Source organism: Halichoerus grypus, chromosome 8 (genome assembly GCF_964656455.1).
Source record: "Halichoerus grypus chromosome 8, mHalGry1.hap1.1, whole genome shotgun sequence".
Taxonomy (NCBI): domain Eukaryota; kingdom Metazoa; phylum Chordata; class Mammalia; order Carnivora; family Phocidae; genus Halichoerus; species Halichoerus grypus.
In genome coordinates this window covers 112,272,961-112,299,763 of record NC_135719.1, presented here as the reverse complement: position 1 = coordinate 112,299,763, position 26,803 = coordinate 112,272,961, and the positions used below count along the sequence as shown (strand labels likewise).

Here is a 26,803-nt window from a genome sequence, read left to right as displayed (position 1 = left end):
CCAGAACGTGACCAATGCGACATATACTTAATGCCCCCAAATTCAGGATCTTCATTCACCTCATAAGCGTTAAGTATCTTTGCCTGACAGAAAAGTCCCTTCTAGAGAAAAGAAGAAATTAGATACAGAAAAGCTACTTGAAATGCCCAGGACGACCTGACACAGTGCCTGAAGCTACGAGCAGATTCCAGCCTCCCAAATTTCCTTTCTTCTTTTCAAGTTCCAAGGCCGTGATGGTTCGTTAATTATGAGAAAGATTTCTGAACAGGGCTGAAATGGATAAATTAGCATTTCACTGGGGTTTGAGATTTACGTATCTCTTTAGTCATAAAAATGTTCAAAAAGAGCATGAAATCATAAACTTGAAGTATAAAAAGGTGACATAGAAAAGCAAAATGAAACAGAGCTGTCATCGTTGTTGCTGATTCTGGGACAGTGTTACTCAACAATCAAAATATCTCTAAAGCCAGGAAATATAAATAAAGGTAAAGTCCATTTTACAGGCTCTCTGGAAAATAAACGAAACATTGATTTGGGATGTTCTGCTCTTTAACTTCTGGAGTCTGTGGAAATTAAACTCTGAGAAAGGAAGCATCCAGCTCTGATGCATTCCACACAGGGAAAGTAAGGGCCATGAGTTCTCCTCACCTTAGACAGAAGAGAATCCAAAGAACTGAATCTCAGCAGAGTCCAATTAAAAGAATAAGTACAAACATGTGGTTTGGAGCCAGAGGAGAGGAAAGTTGGTCCTACCAGAAATGTTTATTCAACATCAACAATACCTCGACAGAAGGATGTTGCAATTCTGAGCTCTCCGACCATCAATCACTGAAAGTTCTTTGACTTTAAGTTTGGAACTCAGTGTGTCATCAATGGCATCTGCTTCTTTCTATAAAGAGCATGAAAGAAATCCATCAAAGTCAAACAGGGACATTCCAACTTCAGATACACACTTTTCCTTTGTATTTTGTTTACACACACACACACACACACACACACACATGCACACACACACACACAGGCGAAGCGGAGATGGTGAGGGAGGGAGCACAGGGAAGTGGTGGAGTTGAAACGAAGGGCTAAAATCGAGTTGACAAAGGGAAATAGTAAGAAAAGCTGACCACCCACATTTGAAAAAGCAGTTTTGGAAGAACAAAGTGCATCTCTAAGTTGAAGATGCTAAGCGTGCATAAATTATCAGTGAGTGGTGCACTCCTTTTGTCTCCCAAATCCCTATGGATAGCAGACAGAAGAACTGTCACTATGAATCAAGCTCAGCTGAGGCTTGCCATTGCTAGTCCCGGCCATTTGCAGGGCCCATTCACTCCAGAACCATTTGCATCCTGAGCACTCAAAAAGCTGAACAATAAATCCTCCCAAACGTCCTCATGTGCAACAGGAAGCTCCCAAGCCTAGATGGTACCTTTCATCACCCTGGAGTCTGATGCATAACAGACAGGGGGCAGTTCAAGGCATTAGTTAAATTACTTGAATTAACAACAAGACACTACTTTGCATACTCTGCTGCTGCCGTACAAAAAGCTGTAAGCAATGATGGCCAGTAATAATTTATGGTGGAAGAGGCAAAAAAAACCAATTATATATAAAATACTATTTGAGTAAACTGGGCATCAAGGTGAAAAATACAGACTAACTTGATAAATAGAAAGTTTAATTTTACTAGAGGTCAGAATCAATTTTAAAAATGGATCGTGGCATTTTTAAAATGTAAGAAAACCAAAGAGCTCTGGAACTGTGTAACAGTTTAGTTAAACAAAGACAATATGGAGTTTATAGTAAGAGGCACCATGTGATCAAACTTCGACTGTCTCCTGTCAGGCTGAGATTTCAGGCAGACCTCTAAATATCAGTTAAGAATTGAAACCCAACGCGGAATTACCTAAGCCCTGCGTTACACTATCTGAAAAAAAATTGGATAACCAAGACATTCTGAGCTTATAGTGAGCCAAGAAGTTATAGTAAGCAAGGTTTAGGTGGTTGCTTACTTACCTGCTTGGAGTTACTGTTCACAAAGAAATCCTACAGCCATGGCAGAGGCATGGAAAAGGCAAATCAGACACATGCAGTTCAGAAATCACAGCAACAAGTGGGAGAAAGTCAAAGCAGTCAAGGAAATCAGTGACACAGGGTAAGAGAGGATTTATGCCCCAAGGACCAGCAATGAGAGTTGATGAAGATGGGGGAGGCTGGCTGAAGATACAATGAAGAGCACGGAACTAAGCATTCTGGGGAAAGAGAGAAAACATGTGCTGTACACAATTTTCAATGGGGGCAAATCAAATTCAAAGAAGAAAGGACTTAGGATACTCCAGAAAGACCCAAGCTGGGAAAGGAACAAATTCTCTTTGAAAGAGAAATGGGCTCCATTTATTCAACATGACGATTTTCACTTGAAGCAGAAAATATCCATCAATTCCACCAACTTGGGGAAACTTCTCCCATGGTCATGTCTACTAGCAAAATATGCTTTTTTTTGTTTTGGGTTGAAATAATCTCCTGTCTTCTTGTGCCATAAGGAAGGATTAAGAAAACACACCAGACAAGTTCAACAATACACGTCAGTAATATTAACCCTCAATATCCCAAGAGTCCAAACAATGCCTGGTGGCACTGGGGGTAGGTATGAGGAAAAAGACAGACCGTGCAATTAAGAGACAGTAAGTGATCATGTGGTGTGCAGCCCCTTGGTGGCCCTGTCCCAGCTGCCTCAGGGTTGTTCAAGCACACAAGGTCAGTAGCCTCCTCCTGAAATGCTCCAGACAAGACTTGGAGCGAAGAAGAGCAAGAGGAAGAAGTAACTGACACATTAAGAGAAAGTTACAGCTTTCTTTACATATTTCTGCCATGCTGGAATGAGTAAAGCTTTGGTGTGCAAAACACACCCCAGCTTCCAGGCCAACGGCTTGCACAACCAGCAGTTGCCCAGCAGATTCCTCAAGGCCTCACTGGCCCCGGCTGCACAGCTAAGGCCAATTTTACACAGATGAGCTGTCCCACATCATTCTTCCAGCAGGAAACAAAACGTGTCCCTCTTCTGCTCCACCCACACAAGGAGGGACTGCTTCTCTAGAATGGCATTTAAAAATAAGTGGATAACCACAAGAAACCTTTCTTCTTCTCTGATGCCATGGTTTTCTTTTGTCCCGGTTGTAACCACCAGGTTTTCTACTCTGAAACTCCTTAGGACACTTGCCCTCGGAAAGCAGTGTCTCCTTCCAAGGGCAGGAAAAACTATGGTGACGTGAATTCCAGGAGGTCATCTTATCCAACTTCTCTCTCTCAAAGAGACAAGTTGCTAGCTGAATTTAGATCCAGCTCTTAGTGTCTGGCTTTCAAAGAAGAAACTTCTATGAAGTTCTCTAGCAACTTAAGTCTCTGTTAAATTCCCACTGTCAGAAAATTAAGACTTCTGACCTTTACCGTCGTGGGCTATGGAATCAGGCAACTATCATTTATTAGGTGTGAGGCTTGCAGCTCAGTCTTACTATCTGCAAAATGGAATTGACAACTGGATTATTACTGTGATGATAAAACACGATGATTCGTGTAAAGCATTTTGTAGAGTACCTGACACATATTTATGAGCTCAATACTTGGAAGCTATCATACAATACAATTATCTTTCAAGCTGATGATCAAGCCCATTTTTTCTCCTATTGCTCTCTTTTTCACAGCTGGTCAAGATCTCCCATTTGTTACCAGCAGCAGCAATAAGTGTAACAGTTAAAAGCTAAGTAATATATCCTATCTTTCCAGAGGTGAGGATGAGGAACGCCATGGGAGACTTTAGTTAATTGTTAGCCTTGAGATTTCCCTTCTTTAGGGGCCCTTTAACCAACACATTTTAAATGAAATCACAAAGCTTATTAGAGGGGGCATGTTAAAAATAATGATGCTTCCCCAGGCCTCTTTCAAATAAGTTATCATTCTTTTTGAAACTTTAAATTATTCACTAATTGTCTTGGGCCAAACAATGCAGGATCACCTATATTTGGTTCTACCTAACAGGATGTCTGATTCTTTCAGATGATTTTTGGTGTAGGGCTTTGGTAAATAGAAAGTTGGGACTTGCATTTTCAGGAACCAATGATGATAGATTCTTAGAGATAAGGTTCTGCAATGACATAATGATAACACTTCACAGATAATAATAATCCTTACCTGAATGGTTCTTAATCTTTTTGACGTTGAGGTCCCTTTGTAAATCTGATAAAAGCTAGGGATCCCTCTCTAGAAAAATGCATACTATTCATATAAATACATACTATTTATACAAAACACTGCCTTTAATTAACTCTTACCATGGAGTCAATTACAGAACCTCTACCTTATACTTGGTTTAAGAAAAACCATCATTCATAATTTTCTCTTCTTTCTTCATGTGCCATGGCTAAGGGCCAAGATTATTGAAAATAATATCCTAATTCATAATTTTTCAATGTGAAATCTAGATCTACAGAATAATGAAAATGTAAAAAGAATAAGAAAAAAAATTCTTTGACCATTTATATAAAAAAAAAAAAAATCAGAAGATAGCATTGAATGTTCCAAATGGGAGCCCGAGAATGACTTGTCTTTTACATATTAGCAGGAGAGGTCAGATTCTGGAGCTTGGGATAACAGTTATCCTTTGTTCCCTAAATCAGAGCTGAGAGGCTTTCAAATGTTATACTATATGCTGATAAAGAAGGAGTGTCCTCAGGCAAAGAACTGGGAGAAGAAATGGAGATATGAGCTGTTAATTTATTGCTACAAAGATATGACTCCCCTTAGGTAAATGGGAAATTCATTTTCCTCTACCCAACTGCATGGATAGGGAGAATGAATTTATAACATCTCAACATGAAAATTTCCCACAAAACCAAAATGAATATTGTTTAACTCTATCTGAAATAGTACTACTATGCAATGCACATTATGTATTAAGTCTTTTGTGGTTGGCCTGGAAATCACGCATAATATAGTTTCAACGAGAAAGAGAGGTTCTGAGACAATTGACTTTCAAATGAACTTCTGGAATGTAAGCAGGGGAATAACTGCACACTATTAAATTCCATTTCATGTGGCACATAAGCTTACATAATCAGCTCTGTACACCTTTGCTAGCCACACTGAAAAAAAAAAAAATCCTGAATAGAAATGGTCTTATTCTTAAAATTGGGATTACAGAAAATCCTTTACAAAGCCTGATTTTCATCATGAACAAGACCACGGCATCAGAACAAAGCGAAACTGAAAATTTACACCACTTTGTAACCTGGCTGTGCCACCCGTTCAGACACTGAATATATACTGAGCCATATTTCTATTATTGATGAGATAGGAATAATACCTCATAGAGCTGGTGTGAGGGTTAAATAAAAAGTAAGTATAAAAGCGCCTTGAGAACCAAATTTTGGGGTTGATGAGATTGAGACTGTGCATTTCATACTCGGCACCAAAAATGTAGTAGATACTTAATATTATCATTTTTTAGTCTATATTATGGTTGTTTGCAGATTGCCGTCCTCTTTGCTTTTATACTGCAAGTTGCATTGTAAGCCTGTGTAACAGTTTAATACATTTGCAACCTTTGAAGTATTTCATATACAAAGCGGACATTATAAATAATCTGTTTTGATTTTAATGATAAAATATTTCTCAGATCAATTGGGCATATGTTTGTATGTGTACGTATTTATTTAAAATCTCTCCTAAATATCATTAACCAGAGTTCACCTAAATTATATTAATCTCATACCTGAGATTTTGTTCAAAATCTTACTCTGTGTAGTGTTCTTGTTACCGACATGCAGGTAATGGTATTCATGTGTTCTGCTTCTCTGAGATACTAACTTGTTCAAACAACTGGCTGAAGTTCAGACAGTCTGACCAGGGTTTTATAACTGGAGGGAAGAAAGAGGAGATACCATAGAAAAAAATAGGCTCCCAGTATTCATTTGGGAGTGGAAAAGAGAGCAGTTCAAGTGTGATGATAATTACATAGTGCATTGCCAAGATTAAAATGAAAATGCACGGGTCTTAGACATTGCCATTAGATAGGAGACTAGGGAACACTCAATGACAGGCACCCCATTTCCTTTACTCTGTCCTACATATTCCTACTAGAATGTCTGCATCTTTGTATTTTTCTTTTGTCTCTCGACATTCAATAAACTCAATAAAATGGCTCCAATTACCTTCATTTGGGAAATATATCTGTGGTTTAAAAATCTCATCTCAAATTCTTGCACCAAGAGGGGAAACATACTTCAATTAAGCTGAGCCAAGTGTGTTGAAATTTTTTTCCAGGAACTGCTATTGAAAATATCACAAATGATTCTACTTACCCGTCTACTTAGTGTTAAGTACAACTGAAATGTTCTGGTCTATACTGACTGGAATGACTACTGATTACTTAAACAGAGATTGGTTGCTAGGAGACAATTACCCAATTGCTAGGCTTTCTGCAACCCTGTCTCCCAGAGCTCTTGAGAACTGTCCACATATCTGTCCCAGAGCACTTTGGCAGCATCCTTCTGCACCTTCTGCTGAAAGCCTGTTAATTACAAGTCTTGTAAACTTGGGCCTTTTAACCACCTGCCTTCATAATAAATGCAGCCTACATGCTCAGACTTGGACAGCATCATTTGGACTAACTGCTGTTTTTCCTTCCTTTAATTTACTTTTCTGAATTCCCAAACCTTCACCTTAGGCAACCAGAATGGACCAGTATTGGTGACTAAAACTGAAGTGGGAAATCACTTGGATGTGTAATGAGGTCAGAAGATCATTTGAATCTACCAGGAAATTTGTTAAATGTCCTATGACTTCATGTCAAGGCCCAGAGAACACCTTCCTGGGTCAGCAGAGAAAGACAGAGTGAGGAGGCCCATTGCAGTCAATCAGGAATGAGTATGAGCCAAGCACCTGCCGTATGAGGGCCCTAAAACATACCCTTTGTCCTTTGAAAGTTAAAGTGTCTGGCTTTCTACTGGACATGTCTTACCGTCTTTTTCTTTGTTTTCCTTTATTTTGTGTGTACAACCGCTTCATACTTATGGGGGAGGGAGGGAGGTCCCATCTGAGGGCTCCTGTTTTAGGGTCATGCGACCATAGCGGACAACTACCTGCATTTTTGTACTTTACTAACATAGCCTAAAATGCACTGCAGAGAGGCTTTCCCTCTCAGTGAAAATATTCTGGCTAAAAGGCATACACTACCTCTTCTCTTCAATTTCAGATACATCAAAGGTTTTGAAATAAAAACCTGTCAGCTTTTGCTTCTCCCCAGCCTCAGTCCATCTTCTCCCTGGTGCTTGCTCGTTCTGTTCTGAGACACTCTTTCTTGAGAACCAGGCCCAGCCTAAGCAGACCAGGAAGTGTGCAGCTTGCCTGAGGATGCCCCCCCCAACCCCCGGGCATGATTCATGCAGGCGTTAAAGGCCTCGCAGCAAAGCCCAAGGAAAGCCCCTGGGCAGATGCCTGGCATCCCTGCGTTCCTAGTTCAGATGCGCTCTGCTCTCTGCAGCATCTCTTCAGTCACCCTGAAGAATCTTTCTGCTCACACTCTAGGACACAATGTTGCCCTTTCCAGGTGTCTGATTGACTGGGACTCTACTCTCCCTTTTCCCTGTTCTGAAATTCTCTGTACCCAGCCACCTTCCTGTGACCTCTTCTGGTCTACTGTTAGGAGGATCCACTAAGATGCCCTCTCCAGGAGTAAGAGGTACCACCCAGATGTGACCGGGGCTTATGGCGTAATGCTCACTACCTGGCCACATCGACACGGAGAGCCAGAAAGCACCAAGTATCACTAGTATTCTCACTAGCACCACAAACGCTCTGTTCATGTTTCAGAAGCTTCTCTGGTCCTCTCCGTATCAGTGCCATCCACCAACTTACTCTGCCTTCTCAGCCCCGCTTCTGAGTCTATCATGTTCATGACATACAGTCAAAACTCCTCTCCGAGTTTCCAGCTAGCTGCCAAATTCTAGTTATCTACAAACTTCTGCCCTTCTAAAGATTCCATCTACTTCAGAGCAGTCCACTTCCGATAATAACCACTTTGATATATATATTTAAAAGCCAGATAAACTAAAATGGCTTGAGAAACAAACCCTGTGAGGGGGCAATACAAGTTAGGTAGCTCTCCTAGTAGTATATGCTCCTGGTGACCCATCTGGGCTAAGCACAAGTGATAACAATAATATACAGAACTCCTTCCATCAATGGAGACAAGGTCTTGAACACACACCAGGGTATGAGCTTCAACACGTTCACACACATAACTGACGGGCACCTAGACACACATGTGGACAAATACACACCACACTGCTTGGCAGGAACGTACCAGGGTAGACCCAACAGCCTAGAACTAAGATGCCTATCACATCATGGGGTGGCAGATGACCCAGGGACCGTGCACAAGGACATTTTTTTTTTTTACTCTTTTAGCATCTTGGAGAGCACATGTTGTTACCTGCTGTCTTTGGTAGGCAGAGAAAGTTCTTTCCAGGTCTTCAAGATCTAGAATTTTGAAGACTTTTGTATCATCAATTTCGGTCCATACTGTGCCTTCCAGTTTATTCTGCAAACAACAAGTTAATAAGTTCTAGAGTTTATAGTTATACACAAAAAGAACAGACGTGGTTATTTATTTATTTTTCTTCAAAGTGCTGCTATCCCTAATTTTTCATTCTACCAGATGCTCAAAGTGGGCTGGCTTCAAACAACACGTCATTTATTTCAGTTTTATCACGTAAATATCTGAGCTAGTGAGAACCCGAGTCCATACTAGAAAATGAAATCATTTAATAGCCAGGGCTGTTTCCCTTTTCAGGGACAACATAGTGAGCTGCTAATGCTATCCATTAGAGGGAAAATTAGAACAAATGGCTTACCTCGGGCAGCTTAGACCAGTTGAAGGATTTCAGGGCATTTGTGGGCTGAGGAATGTTTTTCTTCTTGAGTGCCAGACCCAGTGGAGCACCAGGAGGTGGCATGATCCCCCCTAAGGGAGGCGGCCCCGGGGGAGGGGGAGGGCCGCCTGGAGGAAGGGGAGGGGGCGGAGGAGGAAGCATCCCACCTGGCAGGGGTGGAGGTGGTGGGGGCGGAAGGAGGGACCCTGGTACAGAGGAAGGAAAGGGCCCCCCTGGGGCTCCAGGTGAGGGTCCACCTGGGATTGAAGCACAGATAGCTCTCTGAAAAGGTAAAAAAAAAAAAAAAAAAAGACAAGAGAAGGTCAGTGGAAGAAGTAAATTCATCGGATGACTCTGAGAGTCTGAAACTTTGCCTAAAATGTATGTTATAGAGAAATTCACATTTCTGAGAAAATGGGTTTAAAGGGGCAGTAAATCAAATGGACTTTAGGGTCTTCATGGACGACTGAGGCAGCTCTTTGTATTTCGGACCTCAGTGCTTATCTGTAAAGCATTCATTCATTCACGTATCTCTCACTTCTTGTAACATCATGGTTTGGTTTTCATAGAATCAGATTTCATTTTAAGAAGTCAATGTGATTTTGCTTTGCTCTGATTAGAGGATCTGTATTAAAAACGCACACCCCCACACCGCCTCTGCTGCCTAACCCACACGATAGCAGAGGGAGTGAGTCTTATAACCACTGTGATAAATCACAAGGATTTATTCCCCCAGGCAGAAGCTGTCTGCCTAAGGTGAGGGGCTCCAGGGTAAGTGAGGCCTCGGCAGCTGCCCAGGAACGGAAGACCCGGCCCGCGGCCCCGGCCCTCACCCTGTTGAGCTCGTGGAGCTGTGCCGTGAGATCCACCACCTGCTGCTTGACTTGCTTATGCTCGCTAGTCTCCTTTTCAAGTTTTTCTTTCATTTTATTTAAGGTCTGCATCATCTCCTCCTTCTCTTGGGTCTTGGCATCACATTCACGCTCCTTCTTTTCCAATTTCTGTTGTAACTCATTGTGCTCTACACAAGAAAACAATGGGACATGAAAACAGGGGACTCTTCAAAGCTGAAGCACTTTCTCTAAACAGAAAATTGGCTGAGGATGATTGTGAGGCTCTTTATTAGGCAAATATTATTCCTCTCCTCCATCAAAGGGAGCGACTTGCAGGCTCAGTGGTGTTCGCGCTTGGAGGGGTCCTTAGATGAACAACGTTATTAGCTACATTTTGTAAAATACGGAAGGGACCCTAAAGTCACAGTTCTGAAGATGGATGCTAGTGTGAGCACCTATTTGTGGAGGAGAATAGGGCTTGCTTGGTACTTACTTCAGGATCCTGTCATAAAAATGGCCCTTTAACCACTCTAGGGAAAACAAGTATTAAAAGGGCCTCTTCACAAATTAGAAATGAGAACCAGAGAAGCCATTGTTTATTAGCTAGTTTGCTGGCTCGTGTCCAATGAGCACAAGGCTGAAGGGGAGGATCTTGCCCTGTGAGGAAAGGCTGATGCCAGACGGCATCAGTCCCAACACGGAGTCCCCTCTCCCATTCTCCCCTCAGAAGGCTACTTGGACTTGAAGTATTTCATGCTTCTGATAAATAATTCTTAAAACTTGTGAAAGCAAATGTTATCATCTCAGCATTAAAAACCTTAAGGGCAGGGCATGAGAATCACCATAATCTGGGGAGAAAAATATTAACTCTGCTGTAGTTTTACTGACTTCCCAATCCTGCTCTAATGGAACAAGGCATCCAATTTAGCCAAATGCTTATTTACGTTGCCAATATGTCTGCTGACTCCAGTCCCTCACAGGAGTGAGGGGCTTTGGGAAGAGGACTGATGAAGTTTAGGCTGCAGATTTTCATTTCAAATACTTGGCCCCAATTCCTACTCTTTTTATTTAGTAAACCCACTAGAGATATAATCCACTGGGGCAGAGCTACACAGAATTGGTCTCTATTTCTGAATCTGATAACACATTGAAATTCTTGCTTTCTCCGTCTCTTACTTTGAGTCCCCCCAAACCAGTTTACAGAGAAGAGTTCAAGCCACTAAAAGCCTTGAGGTTAAAATAACCATCAGCCCACTTCTACCACTCTGTGAATGCATCCCCAACTTCTTCAGAGATGTGTCTAAAAACGACCTCACTGCACCCCATTTTCCTTCTTCTATCTCCATTTCATTTCTCTTCCTCAATTTGAAGACTTGCCTCTTATCACTGGTCCTGAAGCTTTGACAAATCCAGCTGTGCTTCAGAACCACCTGAGAGATTTTAACATTTTGGGAGTCTGTTCTATGGGTCGGGAGGATAGGGCTTAGGAATTTGTTTTCAAATGCCCCTTAGTGGATTCTGATGTAATACAGGTCTGGTAAGCTGCTGCTGAAAGGATTCTCTCCACAATGGACATCCATTTATCCCCACCTTTCAGGTCCAGAGAACTTCCCATCTCCTCACAGCCTCCACACTCTGATTCATCAACATGTGCCCTCTTTAATACAGCCTTGCTACTTGAAGCTTTCAGAAAAGAGTTCATTTTATCTACAGCACCTCCTTTCTTACACACCCCCTCTGACCTCACTGACCTTGGCCATTACCTCTTGTACACCTCAGAATCCTACCACAGTCCCTATCATTTACTGTGCAACCATATGTGCCAGGCACTACGTTGGAGTCTCTGTATTTGTTTTGTCATTTAATCTTTATAACAACCCTGTGAGTTGGGTGTAACGTGCATCTTACAGAGGAGAGTGGAGAAGAGGACATGACTCCTTACGCACACACCCAGAGCCCAGCACAGTGCCTGACACATACAGGCGTTCAACAAGCATCCACTGAACAAATGACTGAATGATTCCAAAGCTTCTGTCCTAGGTACTCTCCTCAGCTTGCACCCCTGAATCCCCATGCTCTACAGTGTACCCCTAAAGTACCACCCGACCATTTTCTCTTCATTATAATCTCTCTTTACCCCAACCTTTTAGTCAGTGTTTCTCTTCTTTCTATAGCAGTTTCTGGAATCTATTAATGAAAATGTATGTGGCAACCTCACTTATGTGAGAGCAATGTGAATTCACGTGAGGAACCTGTAACAGAAGTGTACTTCACATGCGGTATTTTCTGCTCTCAGTGGTGGCCCTGCTTTTCTGCTCAATGGAAAGGGACAAATGTGATGAGGGAAAAGGAAATGCTTTGGCATCTCTTGGACCCTCTTTTCAACACACTAAATATCGGGGTGAGTGCTATTGTGTTTCACTGGCTGTGGCTAAATAACTTGGACAAGGAAAAGGAAGTCAGTTACCAGCATAGTCAAAGAGCAGAGGCCAGGAATAGGACTGTTTTTACAAAAGGGCCAACTTCAGTTGCTAGTATTTTGAAGGAAGTGGGGCAACTTATGTCCATTCTCTGAGCTGGCACAGTGATGGGCACAAATGACCCTCCTGGCATTTGATGCTGAGTGTTAATACCCAAGACATATTCAAATACTCACCAAGAGCTGGTCTATGAATGTCTCATAATGTATATATCGACAATGGTCAGTGATTTTCTACATGATTTTTCTGTTCATAACTGGTGCCAAATAAGGTCACATGGTGAATGGGGCTGCTGAAACCAAGTGGCCTGGGTTTCTCTTTTAAAATTCTGGGTCATCCCTGGTGTTCTTTATTACATTTCTTAAAACACAGTGTGACTTGACGAACAGTTATGGGGCGGGGGGAGGGCTGGAAGGAGTAGTAGTTAAGAAAATTTGAATCAATGAATACCACACAGCAAATGCTACAAGCTCTTCCAAAAAAATTTACATAATTATAATAAAAGGAAAAAATATTTGGCAATCAGCAGGACAACTAAAATAGCTCGATTCAAGAGAAAACAGGGCAAAAACGCCCTTAAGACATAGAAAAGGAAAGACTTTTTGATGCACTAAAGTCAGTAAGAAGTATCAGCACAAATTTCTAAAATATACAGAGAGCAGAGTTGCCCAATAACCGGTAACATGGCCTCTTCTCTTGTCGGGGCCTCATTATTTACCTTTTCTCATCTTTTCCGCTTGTTCTTTCCACTGCTTAACTTCATTTTCATTAACCAACCTGTATAATAGTTAAAGGAGTATTCATTACAAAAAAACATAAAAGGCCCACTGCCAAAATGCATGCTCTCTAGGTACAAAAATAGTCCACTGCACAGAAAACCCTCAGTGTGCATGAAAGCCATTTAAACCCGGACGTTACTCAGATATATTACATATGTATATATAGGAACTCATATTTGACGTCTAGAACATTTCAGTTCTCCCAGCTGCTATTTTAAAGTAGGATAAAATAAATGTCTTACATGGTGACTATTATTTCACAGACCACAAAATAAGAAACTTACATTCGTACGACATTCTTAATATTAAAGTTTTCCAAAGGTGTGGTGTCGGGGTCCTGTCCTTTGTCATTTTGAATAACTATTTGCTGTATAATTCTATCTAGTAGTAGCCAGTACTGAACGGTGTTGCCACTTCTCTTGTCTAAAAAAGAAAAGAATGGAGGAAAAATACTTGAAGTTGTTTCTAAACTAGGATGAATATTTTTCAATAGCGGTCACCCACCGGAGCCACAGAACCAGAGATGTTTACAACATCTGCACCAGCACTTCCCAAAGTTTCTGGAATTCTGACATGCAATGATCATTTATGTGACTGAGAGGCATTTTCTACCCCTTTTGAAATGTGTTGCAAGGCATATATTTATTTTTAAAATCAAAGTAGGTTATAATTCATCTCAGTTTTGGAATGTCACAATACCCCTTGAGCTGTGTGACACTTTGGACTGTCACAAAACCAAGGTTTGGAATCCCTGGTGTGCACCCAACCTAATCAGCACTGTTCAGAAGACAGAGTCCTTTGGATGATGTCCAAACATTTGAAAACACACATGTAAGTCACAAACACACTCACAAGGCATTTGGAGGCAGTGGTGCAGGATGGACATGAAGTGAGGGTAAGCTTCACTATGGGTCAGCCTCTTCCTGGTCAGCTCAAACATCTGAGTCGCACTTTTTGTGTCTATGTGAACCTATTCCGTATGAAAAAGAAATCTAAGTCAAACACCCAATATCCTCAATACCTGCAATGCAAGGTAAGCAAATCCAAGGCAAACAGAGCTAATCCTCCAGGTTATACCCAGTCCATGTCAACTCAACACACATTACAACAGGGAAATTCCTTGAGTTGATGAGTTAAATCAGAATAATTGTGAGCATACCTACCAGTTCAAATCTTTTGGCAAATTCTAGTTCATCTTCATTTCGGAGCATTTCAAAAAAATCTAAATGTCTGAAATCCAATAAAAGAGAAGCTATTAAAAGTAGAACATCCTACAAACACAAGCACATGGGAATCAGGACATTAATACTAAGACCTTTCCTGAATATTCAGATTTCTCTAAAAGAAATAAGACAACAAAATTTGAATGCCTTTGCTTAACTATGTTCTAAGGAAAAAGACATATTCTGACTGAAATGAGATCACAATAAGAGAGAAATTTAAGAGCCTAGGATGCCTAGTACATAGTAGATAATAAATGTTTATCAAATCCAAAAACAGTCAAGTCCAGATTCTGCTCACAGACTCCCTTTATGGAAAAATGAGCCCACATACCTACACTTGCCCGATTGATGAATTAAGACCACAAAAGAAATATTCATGCCATTCACTTATTCATTTATTGAACCCCTACTATGTATTTTAGATACTGGGGATGGTAAGTTCTATGAAGACAAATACATCAGGGTAAAGGGAAAAGAGAATGATGGGAGGTGAGGTGAGTTGTGTACACACACAGGCTGGAAAAGGTCTCTCTGAAGGGAAGAAGGAAATAAACAATTTGGACATCTGTGGGAAGATCTTTTAATGCTGAGAAAATAGCAAGTGCAAAGGCCCTGAGGCAAAAGTATTTTAACATGTTCATAGACTACCAAGGGGAAGAGCATGTCAGAGTGCATGAATGAGGGAGGGGAGCAGTAGAAGGAAAGATCTGAGAGCTAGTGGGATATCTTAGAAATAGTGAAATGATTGCAAACAAGAGCAAATGAACAAGAGAGTGAAAATTCACATTCACAGAATGCCTATCATGGTGCCAAGTGATTCCATGTTTTATAGTTAATCTTCGTAACAGCCCATAAAAGATAGTGGTCATCATTATCATCATTATAATCACTATTTCTTGGGGGGAAAAAAAACAACAACCAGTAAGATTCAGAAAGATTGAGTAACTTGACCAGAATACATAGCAAGTTAAGAGGTAGGACAAGGATGTGGATTCAGTCTGATGCCACAACCCGCATTAAGTTCTCTGTACGATGTGCTGCTTCTTTCACTGACAAAGTCTTAATATAAAAGCACCATTCGTTGAACTAATATTTGGGGGCCAGCTCCTTATGTTACAGAAAGGTCACACGCAATTCACAGGCACTGCGTACACGGAAAAAGCATGAATTAGATGTTAACAGTCTGACTTACCTATCTAATGTTGAATTTTCATGTTCCCTTAATTTATCTATTACAGGCTGAATTCCTAACATCAGAAATTCATAGCGAAGATGAAGTCTAAAGTCCAAACTTTCCTGAAAGTGAAAGGGTGATAAAACACATATTTATGCTTTTTGGACTATGTACATAGAAATCTTTTTAGAAAAGATTATTCTTTAATAATGCATGTTTTCAAGAGTAGTACGGAAGGCTCTTACCACTCCTGCACCTTGGCTTAGCACTGCATTGATGAAGGACATGATGGCAGTCTTGAGACTCACTTCATCTCGATACCGCCCTGTGCTTTTATCCAAGTCATTAATCAACGTCTATAAAAACAAAGGACTGAATCATCACTAATCTTACGCTCATTTTATTAATTTTTATACTCAGAAGTAAATTTTTGAAATCTTGTGTTTAGTCAGAATTACATTAATCCACAGAAAGCCACCTTTTATTTTTCCTAAAATTAGTTCAAAAAACTCTTACTTTCAAACTTCCTACATCACCTATGTTCACTTATACATGTATACAAAATACAAAAGACTGCACTTTGTAGACTTGGCTTGCTTTTTATATTTGGGTATAAACACGGTGACATGATCTCACTGTTTATATTGATACTAAATCAAGAATGGCAACCTGTAAGACTTTCAGGGAACACTGCATTTAGTGAATTCAAAAGATATCTGCTACATCATGTGTAGGAAGCAGGGTCATATTTTCAAATTCAGTAAATCTAAAATCCCAGGTTGATCAACTATTGAAAGCATATTATACTCTGGTACTAAAACCCAAGAGGAAGGAAACACTTGAGTCCTCACCACAGAGGGAAATCTCAAGTTATGTTCCCCCCCTCAGGGCCAGGAAAGCACCTGTCAGAAGGGGTGGATGACAAAGCGTAGAGCGAGCGTGCCCACCTGAAAGCGGGTTCTTTCACTGGCATACTTCTGGTAGTGCAGCATGGCCTGCAGAACCTTCTTGTGGCCCCCGGGAACCAGGCACACGGCGCCCAAGATTTCCAGCACGGCCACCTTCGTTTTAATGTTCTCTGTGCTCAGACTCTGAGCAATCACATTAATACTCTCAGAGTGAGCCAGGACATGAGCCCGACCTTGAGAGTTGTTCATTAGCGCCTTTATACATCCAATGAGAGAGGTATGTATTCGAGACTCTGAGGTCTCGTAGTCCATGGTCTTTAGAAAGTTGAGAATACATGACAGGCCATCCAAGTCGATGAATCTGGTTACAAACCTGGCAGGAGAAGAAGGTTAAAATGGATCAGACCTAGGTCTCTTTGGAATTTTCTAATAGCCCTTAAAGGAAAAGTTTTGCAGGGGCAGGAGAAAGGAAGATGTATTTCCTGAAGTACCAAAGACCTAGATGGATGAAGTCTTCTTAATTCCTGACCTCTTCCTCAGCACAAACTCAATGGTCAGGTCTACCAGAAATGTGAAATAATCTCTATTTGAGATAAACAGATCTCAACCGATACAGAAAAACAATGAACAGATCATATAACCACAGTAAAATCAGGAACAAGAAGACACTCAGAATATGTGTCTTAAGTTAAAGTCATCTGCTGATCCTGTGTTATTATAGCATCCAGCCCCTAAACACCTTTATGTTAACCATTGACCCATATCAATGAAAGTCAGAGCATCCTTAAGCTCCAGGATATTTGTCAAACAAACGATAATCTATATTACTAACATTTTGTAGCAAAACTCTTCTTTTGTAGGACATGCTACTGGAATCCCTCTATGTAAAACAAATAAGGGGCGCCTGGCTGGCTCAGTCCATAGAGCATGCGACTCTTGATTTCAGTCTCATGAGTTCAAGCCCCATGATGGGCCTAGAGCCTACTTAAAAAACTAAATAAATAAACTGCTAAAACAAAACAAAAGCAAGCCTTTGTTACTGCATATTAATTGATATCCATGGCATTTATTTACTGTAAAATTGATCAGTGAGAATCATTCACGATGCACATATACATGTGAAGTTCTGAAAATTTCAGAAGTAACATAACTTGTTTATATGATTACTCCAGAAATTTCCAAACTTATTTAGTCTTGGATACCTATTAACATCTGAGAATGCAAACACACACAAATAGGGACACACTGATGTAGTTAGGATTGGCTACAAAACCTCTGTCATACAACTGCATAGAATTTTTGATAAATCAGTATATTTTTCTTAGTTAGCATTTTATAGTCAAATAAAGAAAAGGAAATCTTTATTTTCCAGCCATTTCATGCAGTCACACAACGCAGATATAGCCCAGCTGGTTAAATCAACTGGCTTCATTCACAGCTCCTACATTAATGAAATGTACCTAGAAGCATCCCAATATCCCACCAAACCTTAAAGACTAATTAATGGAAAATGAAGGTGTGGGAGATACACAGTGGAGGCTGACTGCCCATCTCTTTTAAGCAACAGTTTTATTGAGATATAACTCACATGCCATAAAATTCATATTTTCAAACATACAATTCAGTGAATTTCACAGAGCTGTGCAATCACTGACATCATCTGATTTCAGAACACTCTAGTCTTCCCCAAAAGACCACTTCCCCCCCTCCCCAACCCTAAGCAACCACTAATCTTTCTGTCTGTATGGATTGGTCTTTTCTGGACATTTCATATAAATGGAATCATGCAGTATGTTGTCTTTTTTCATCTGGCTTCTTTTACTTTGCATAAATATTTTCAAGGCTCATCCATGTTCTAGCATGTTATCAATAGTCTATTCCCTCTCTAGGACTGAATAACAATTCATTGTATGGATATATCACATTCTATTTATCCATTCATCAGCTGATAGAATTTGGGTTGTTTCTACTTTTTGGTCATTATGAATACTGTTAACATGAACATTCCTGTTCCCTCGGCTATATATCAAGGAGTAGAATTGTCCAGTGATAGGACAACACTATGTTTAACATTCTGAGGAACTGTCCAACTGTTTTCCGAAGTGGCTGCACCATTTTACTTTCCCACCAACAATGTACAAGGGTTGCAATTTCTCCACATCTGCACCAACACTTGCTAGTCTCTTTTTAAATTTTAGCCATCTTAACAGCTGTCTGTGTATCTTTAGTTGAAGAAAATCAATTTATTGAATGTTCAATGATTAAAGTATTTCACCCATGATCCAACGGAATGCTTTTAATTTAAGACTTCCTTGAAAGTTTGGCTATTGCAGAAAAAAGAAGAAAGTAGGGTAGGAAAGAAGGGAGAAAGAAAGGACAGAAGAAGAAAAAAGAAAAAAAGAGAGAGAAGTAATACATGCTACCCAGGAAAGAATTACCTCATTGGTTTTGTCCTTAGTGCTGTCTTCAAACTCTCTATAGTTTTACTTCTCTCTTCTTCCTCTTCCTTCTCTAAAGCCAGGAGAGATTTTCTCTATGCAAAGAAAACTGAAGTTACCTCTTCAAATTCTATGATTTAATTAGGGTATAAGCAAGACAAGTCCACAGATTATATGCTAATATCACTTTTAATACAAATAAACAATCAGTAAATCTATGACTAGGGTTGCTATAAAACCAAAATATAGAGCAAAAGTACTAAGAATTCCAGATTTGTTATCTCTATTGAAAGTTTTTTCAAAATTTAGATAAAGCTTTAAGAAATGTTTAGAATCTTCAGTAGAGATAACTACACTCTGATGAAGACATTACTATTTATATTTGATAGAAAGAGGGTTGGATCTGCAGTTAAATACAGCATTCTGGCAACTGAAGTTAGTAACATTATCACACTATCAAACCAAGGCAGTCTGTAGAATCCTCAAGCCGAAAAGTAGAATCTTTTACACTTTGTGTTACATCAAATTATTTAACAGGAACAATCAAATCGGACATGATACTAAGATGGACAATTCCTTCAGAGTAAATACTTAACATCACTTGGAAATTAGGCTGTGGAGTGTGTGTGTGAGAGAGGGGGTGGGGTGCTTACACCCTCCCTACCGGGGATTTTTGAGCAATGCTTCCCAAACTTTAATGTAGACATGGATCTCCTGGGGCTCTTGTTAAAATGAGGGTTCTGATTTGGTGTGTCTGGAGGGAAGCCCAAGATGCTGCATTTCTGACTAGTTTCCATGCAGTGCTGATGTTACAAGGTCTATGGGCCACACTCTGAAGAACAAGGCTCTAAGGAAACAGATCTCAGTTGACATTACAGTCATGGATGCTAGTAAGGTTTATCTTTGTGAAAAAGTATTTTCCATTCCTTTAAGCCCATGATCAACTGGTTGTACTGAAAGTATCCTCAAGTCTTAATGGCCTCAGGAGCCTCTACCCACAGAACCACTGGTCCCTTGCCATCATCCTATTCTGAACACATGCTATTCTTTTTTTTTTTTTTTAAGATCTCCGTTTCCTTACCTGCTACCAATTCTGATAAAATGCATAGCTGGGAAATAGGCTGGGGTACTGGGGAAAAAAAAAGTTTGGTTCTTATCCCTGTGTCTCAATGATCCAACCTCTCCCTTTCTTTCAGGACCACAGATCATCAAAGGGTGACTTTACTTCATTTTTTCAAGTTAATAGTATCAGTAGTAAGTAACTAAATGTTAACTAAAACCTAAATTTGACTTCACAATTAGGAGGGTTAAAGCTCCAAACAAAGAAATATATCAGTATCATTTAAGGCAACTGAAATAAGAATCAGTAAAGTCTTGGGGCGCCTGGGTGGCTCAGTCGTTTAAGCGTCTGCCTTCGGCTCAGGTCATGGTCCCGGGGTCCTGGGATCAAGCCCCACATCGGGCTCCCTGCTCCGCGGGAAGCCTGCTTCTCCCTCTCCCATTCCCCCTGCTTGTATTCCCTCTCTCGCTGTGTCTCTCTCTGTCAAATAAATAAATAAAATCTTAAAAAAAAAAAAAAAAAGAATCAGTAAAGTCTTGTTTTTCAAACGTGTTATTGTTTCCGCTGACACTGTCCTCCTGCTGGTGATGTGCCTGGACAGCTGTGACCAGAGGACGGCAGGGGAAGAAGCTGTGTGCAGAAATAGCCAATAAATTTCTTCACGGCTCTGTGAGACCCATTCCCTGGAAAATTCAGCCCGAATCCAGCCAAGTATGTTTAATCTCCTATGGCACAGCTGAACTCGTTTTAGACTCTGAAGCAATCACTTTGAATCTGCAGCTCAGAATCAAGCCATTTATGAACATCACTGCTTGTCCCTAAGCTTAATCACACAAAACTATACCCAAATTAAAGACACACATTTCTTATTATGGCTCACTAATACCAAAGAAAGATGTACGTATTTATTCTTTTAACGTTGGAGTGTGTGGAACATCTGAATAAAGACAGACTACATTAAGTCTCTCACTAGTAGAGCTGGGAGATTTATAAAAAGTCAAGAAAATTGAATTAGAATTTCCTTTCCCAGTGTAAGGACCATTACCTTCCTTTCAGGCGACACACTCTTTTCTGTATGTGATAAAATTAGATTTGAATCAAAGATTGTATTCGTTATACTGAGAAAACTGAGGATATGCAGATGAATGTGATATTCTAATGTGACTTTTCAAAATAAAATAAATTATATGAAGTCTAAAGTTTTCAAGCTTCACATTTAGGAAGAAGGCTTGATTTGCAGTTTTTCACAGAAAGAGGAGACATGCCTACCTTTCTAAAGATAGCTGCTAGGCCAACCATGTAGTATGCACCTTGGCATACTCAGGTGAGGCTTGTGGTGGCCTCCTTGGGAGCTCTATGTACTTACTAGATCCCTGCTCACCTGAGAAGTGGGCAAAGGACAAAGTGCCTCCTGGCAGAGCATCTTCTGATACAAGCTACTAAGGTGTACACTGGAACACGCAGATCTGAGAGAGAGATACAAAGTAGGCACGACATCATTCCTGCCTGGGGGTCCGGAGCTAAGCTCCTGCTGGAAACCTTTCACTGGTGTGAAATCAATATGCCAGTCTGCTAAGCACGCTGAACTTCACCTCACATCCTTCCTCCCTGAGAGCGCACGGTGAAGCCACATCCAAAGGAAGCCCAGGTCCTTCTTGAACCTGTTGCGCTGTACTTTTATTATACTGTTTTTCACTCTTTAAAAGCCAACAGATCACTCCGGGGTCCTTTAAAGAACAAAGCATTCTTGTTAAGAAGCTTACGTAAAGTAACTGAACTTGTTCCACAAATGGCTTTGTAGACCAGGAAGTGCTGTAGTTCTCAACCTGGACTGTTCATCAGATTCTGGAAGCACTAAAGAAAACAGATGCCTGCCCCACCTCAGAAAAGTCGGGAGGTCGGGGCGGGGGGGGGGGGGGGGGGTGGTTTACCAGGCCTCTCTGACTTGCCAAAGCGTTTTAAAAACTGAGTGAGAGGCAAATTAGAATGGAATCTTTGAGCTCAGACTGATAGGTTTAAATTCCAGCTCTACTGTTCCTAATTAGATGACCTTGGGCAAGGTAACCTTTCTCCAAGTCCCAGACTCCTTTCTATAAATAGCACTTCCAGCACGGGGTGCTTGTGAAGGATTTAAAACAACACGTAAAGTGCCTGTTATACTGCCTGTCACATGCTGCGCGCTCAAGAGCAGTAGTTGCTAGTGATGCTGAAGACAAAGGACGATAACAATGTGGATAAATCCCCTTGAACAAATCCCTAAGCTAGAGAGCTCAAGTTGAGCTGTGGGGCCATGAAACGATTTGGAGGAACTGTATGTCTTTCCAGTCCCCAGGGACAATGTCTCAGGCTCTCTGCTGTGTGTCATTGGGAATTCTCCACTACAGTTAGCAGAGAGACCAGCCAGAACCACAGGAGGAGGTGGTGGCAACAAATTTGGTGAGAAAAACAGAAAATTCAGCATAGGGTTTTGGTCTCATCAGACCTCCTTGTCCGTTATATATGGAGTTCTGAGGTCTCATTAACTCAGGAGTTGTTACTGCATTTTACCTTTAACCCTAGAAAGATACCAGCTCTGTCCTTAAAGGAGCATTAGAAAGCTTTGTTAGGTGTTAAGCACATAAAGAATAGCAAAATGACTGACAATTTAATTGCCTTGAGATACTCTCGGAAAGGATTTCGGATTAGGAAGCAAATACAATTAAAATGTAGATGACTCATGAATGCAGCATGGGGTTGTCCAAGGAGCTGGCCGAAGGAGAAAGGAGGCTCAAAGCACACATCACAGACCTTCTTGTGCAGGAAATGAGCCAGGCTGACTCCATACAAGGCATGGGTTAAGTCACTAAAGGACAAATTAACCTAATTGCCCCCAAAATTTGAAAAAAAGAAAATGCCATAGTATTTAGCACTTCTCCATTTACAGAAGTGAATTCATTAACGAAGAAGCAACTTCCCTTGTTACATCAAACAATGCTGACTTAATCAGAAAGAGAGACAGCCTGCCCCAAAGCTCTTTTTTTTCCCTAACAGCCAGGAACAAGAATTTAGAACTTAACCTCCACACGCAGGAAATGTAAATGGCTCTAACTTATTATTGCTTAGGCTGTGCACAGAAAAATCCCTGATGGTCGTCACAAGCCCCACACTTTGCTAACGTATTTATACAACTGCTGAGATCACCCTTTTCTCATCTTTGCCATTGTGTAGGATGCCTTGTATAAGGATGTTGGATGTTATTTTCTGCCGTGCTTTTAGACTAGAAATCCTCGGGGCAAAAGCTTATGCAGTTTCTTCTATAATTTATACAGCCCCGTTCACATTTACTAGGCTGTTTATTATTCATTGTGCAACAGCAGAAGAAATATCTTCAAAGAAAAAGCTAGAAAAGAGGAAGTTACTAGAAGCCAAGGTCTCTGAAAGTTTAGTAAAAAAGTGTGAGTGATTCACATATTCTAATCAGTTTTTAACTTTTGCAGCAGCAACAAAATATTAGATAATGTTTTTTTTTTTCAAATGTCTGCCTCAAGTGTTAAGTAGCTAATTCTCCAAAAAGACCCTGGGGAAGGAAGAAAAGGAAAGGTAGAGAAAAGTATTTATTATGGAAGCTACCATCGTGCTTGGATATTATAAACTCAAAGTTGAATCTAACAGAGTGATATTAAAATCATGAGCGTACCCACAGAGGAAAACACTGTTGCACCACAGGCAATCGCCAGTTTTTATCGACATGAATAGGATCTGATTTACTAAGGCTCAAAGGTTGATGATTTGTTTTCTGCTGCATATTTTAGCTGGGATCAATAGGTGCCCTTTAAGGTGCTCAGAATGCTGACATTACACAGACATCCATGTGATCAGAAGGCGTATTTTAGGCACTGAAAATGCATTTGAAGCAATTACTTAACCAAAGATTTCCCAAGGACATCTCAGCATAATTATTATGTATTTTATTCACCACTTATTAAATAAACTCCCTTTGTTATTTATAGGAGTGAAAGAGTACCTGGCTGCCCTGTAAAATCAAGAATCTAGTAACTAAGCAAGTCCGAGGTGAAGAGGAGAATGGGAGGAGAACAGTGAAGGAATAGTTTCATTGTATTATTTTAAAATGGTATTAACTTGTAGAAGAGTACTGCTATAACAACGCTCCAAATGACTGGTAAGAGCAACTGCAAGTTAAAGTTGAACATAAGCCAGATTTAGATTACATTTCCTCTTACAACATTAAACTCACATATATTTTAGTGTGTGCTGATTTTATGTAAAACACACTGGAAAAAATCATTTTGCCAAGTACCACTGCTGCCCTCCTTCCCCTGCCCCTCCCCGCCAACACTGAGTGTTTGGAATGGAGTTTGGAAAGATAATGACATTTGGTAGTTCTTACTCAAATGAATTTATTGTGCAATTGTGTGCTAAATTTGCATTTTAAACTGTGTGCCACTGAGCAGAAAGTATACCTACAGCAGCCATGGAATTGAGCTGATCGATGTAGAATTCAGGCCAACTTGTTGCTCCCTTGTTTTCTTCCTGATCCTAAACAGAAAGCAAAAAAAAAAAAAAAAAAAAAAAAAGAGTAATATACCACCAGATATATACACACAACGGCCATAAGCACATCTGACTTTCAGAGCATCTAGACAATGACCTATATAAGCCATTAGAAGACAATGATAGAAGATATTTGTCTTCAAATGTTGGCTCTGATCATCAGACTGTTCACTCACCTAGGGACAAGACAGAGTTACAGTCAGAGTTAGGTATGAGTTAGGTATGACAAAGGGGACATTTTCTGAACCATGGATCAAGGGGAACTTATTATTTTATCACTTTTTTAATTTATATTTTTAAAAAATTGAAGAACAATGGACATAAAGTATTGTATTAGTTTCAGGGGTACAACATGGTGATGCGACATTTATATATGATACAAAATGGCAACCATAATAAACCTAGTTACCATCTGTCACCATAAAATGTTGCTACAGTAGGAACACCTGGGTGGCTCAGTTGGTTAAGTGTCCAACTCTTGATTTCAGCTCAGGTCGTGAGATCAAGCCCTGAGTGGGGCTCTGCCCTGGGCATGGAGCCTACTTAAGATTCTCTTTCTCCCTCTCCTTCTGCCCCTCCACCCCCACCCCGGCTTGCCCGCCCACTCGCTCGCTCTCTAAAAAAAAAAAAAAAAGTTTTTACAGTATTATTGACTATAAAGGGGAATTTAAATGGGAACTTAGCCACACTATGATACGACATTGTTTTCCTTCAGGGGCACAATAACATTGGGAAGGGCACAGTGTTTGTTGTGAGGAAAAAGGATCTCTAGGTCCTGTGAGGCACTGAGGACAGCATTGCTCAACTATTTGTCTGGATGAAATCCACAAAAGAAGGAAAATTGTCTTTAAAAATGACCATAGGATTTGGCCAGTTGTTAATTAGACTATTTTAGTTAGTTTATTCAGACTCCAGAAAAAAGTAAAAATTTTGAAGGGTTTCATTTGATGTAACCAAAACTAGGTACTGCTTCCGATGAAAAGGTAGAATAAAGCCTGACACTGGATGGAAAGTAGTAAAATGAACATACATTACTCACAGGCCCAGCCCTCAGGCTGTGACAGCTTGTGAGTTTGAGAAATGCATCTGAGCTGACGGGAACTGGAACCCAGGAATTCAGGAACCCTTCCTAAACCGCTCTGGCCAGTCTTTCGTCTTACAAAACAGGGTGGCCTGAAGCCAGCACCAGGGCCCTCAGGGCTTCTGTGGATAGTAGCCCCCAGCCTGAGCCCTCACTTCCCCCCAAAATCAGGGGGCTGTGGCTTCTGCTCCATGCCAACACCGAGTCCATCCGAAGACGGCATTGTAGTTGGAGCTTTCCAGGCATGTTTGCACACCTAAGTGGCTGGAAGTCATCTGTGTGATCAACTAGACTCGAAGAGGAAAATTTCGGCATTCTCTAGCTTCACGTTCAGAGAGCACCTCCGTACAACTGACATCCCCTGTGCCCTTGGAAAAGATGCTGGGCCAGGTGCACGTAGCTGCTATGAGACAACGAAGCAGTTACTACCGATTTACTGATGTCAGAACCCAATCTTTGGGACAGCAGTTTCAAGGCGGGGCTTTTAATTTCAGCCCTATACTTGACCTCAAAAACACTTTTTCTAAGCAAATCTTTTTAGGCGCGTCTACTGTGGCGAGATAAAAGAAACGTAATTTCAAAACTATTCGTTAAGTAGTCACAAAAAGCAGGCAAAGTAAGTAGTGCTTACGGTGCCTTAAAAGCTGGCAGTAACAGATACCTGAACTTGAGCAGTTGCACGAATTTCATCTGGAGACTGAATGAGCCAGATGATGGGGACAACGGCTATAGCAGCAGCTTTGAAGTTGGACTGCGTTACACTCGCATGGTTTTAAAAAGCTGAGGAAATCTGATGAGTTTTTAGAACAGTCCTCGGTTAAATATATTGCTTAAATATAACATGTTAATAAACTAGCTACAATGGCAGTGTAAATGCTGAACCCTTGTCTCCTCCTAAAATGGAGTGTTAAAGTTAGCAAAACCCCGCTGTTACCAATGTATTCAGCAAGCCAAAACCCACAGCGACAGCCAACGGTATTTGAACCTATAAAATCAAATAGAAGGTGCCAGATCTTCCTAGTCCCTCAAACTAGGGCAAGTTTCCAAAACTACAACAAAATCCTGTCCCGTGTCTGGGGTCCCCTGAGAGTCTGTCTGTTGTAAGCTTAACTGTCATGGTTAATAGAACAGGAGATCATTTTAGAAGCTGAAGATTAGTATATAGAGAGAAATCTTTACACTTTGGAAATGCTTTAGTAATGTAAACATATTAAGAGTAGACCTAGATACTGTAGTCAAAACAGGGGAAAGAAAACTTCATTTTTATTTCACATGCTTCAGTGCTGAGAATATCAAATGAGCTAATGTATGTAAAAGCTTCTCGTAAAAGTACTGTTATCACTATATTCCTGGGG

At 40.6% G+C, this 26,803-nt stretch overlaps 1 protein-coding gene across 4 annotated transcripts in view; it reads right to left on the bottom strand.

The window, feature by feature from the left end:
* The window catches only part of DAAM1 (dishevelled associated activator of morphogenesis 1), a 162,006-nt gene that overhangs the window by 30,525 nt on the left and 104,678 nt on the right, over positions 1-26,803 (bottom strand). For 3 of the 4 annotated variants that reach the window (XM_036115789.2, XM_036115788.2, XM_078053768.1), the window contains 14 exons: positions 24,281-24,352; positions 18,757-18,851; positions 16,358-16,691; positions 15,656-15,766; positions 15,429-15,532; positions 14,177-14,243; positions 13,866-13,983; positions 13,298-13,436; positions 12,953-13,011; positions 9,755-9,942; positions 8,904-9,203; positions 8,483-8,590; positions 2,011-2,040; positions 783-889 (listed from right to left, as the gene is read on the bottom strand). In XM_036115789.2, the coding sequence (XP_035971682.1) occupies positions 783-889; positions 2,011-2,040; positions 8,483-8,590; positions 8,904-9,203; positions 9,755-9,942; positions 12,953-13,011; positions 13,298-13,436; positions 13,866-13,983; positions 14,177-14,243; positions 15,429-15,532; positions 15,656-15,766; positions 16,358-16,691; positions 18,757-18,851; positions 24,281-24,352 (1,832 nt within the window). The remainder of the gene's footprint in view (positions 1-782; positions 890-2,010; positions 2,041-8,482; positions 8,591-8,903; positions 9,204-9,754; positions 9,943-12,952; positions 13,012-13,297; positions 13,437-13,865; positions 13,984-14,176; positions 14,244-15,428; positions 15,533-15,655; positions 15,767-16,357; positions 16,692-18,756; positions 18,852-24,280; positions 24,353-26,803) is intronic. The other variant, XM_036115791.2, reaches the window with a different exon arrangement.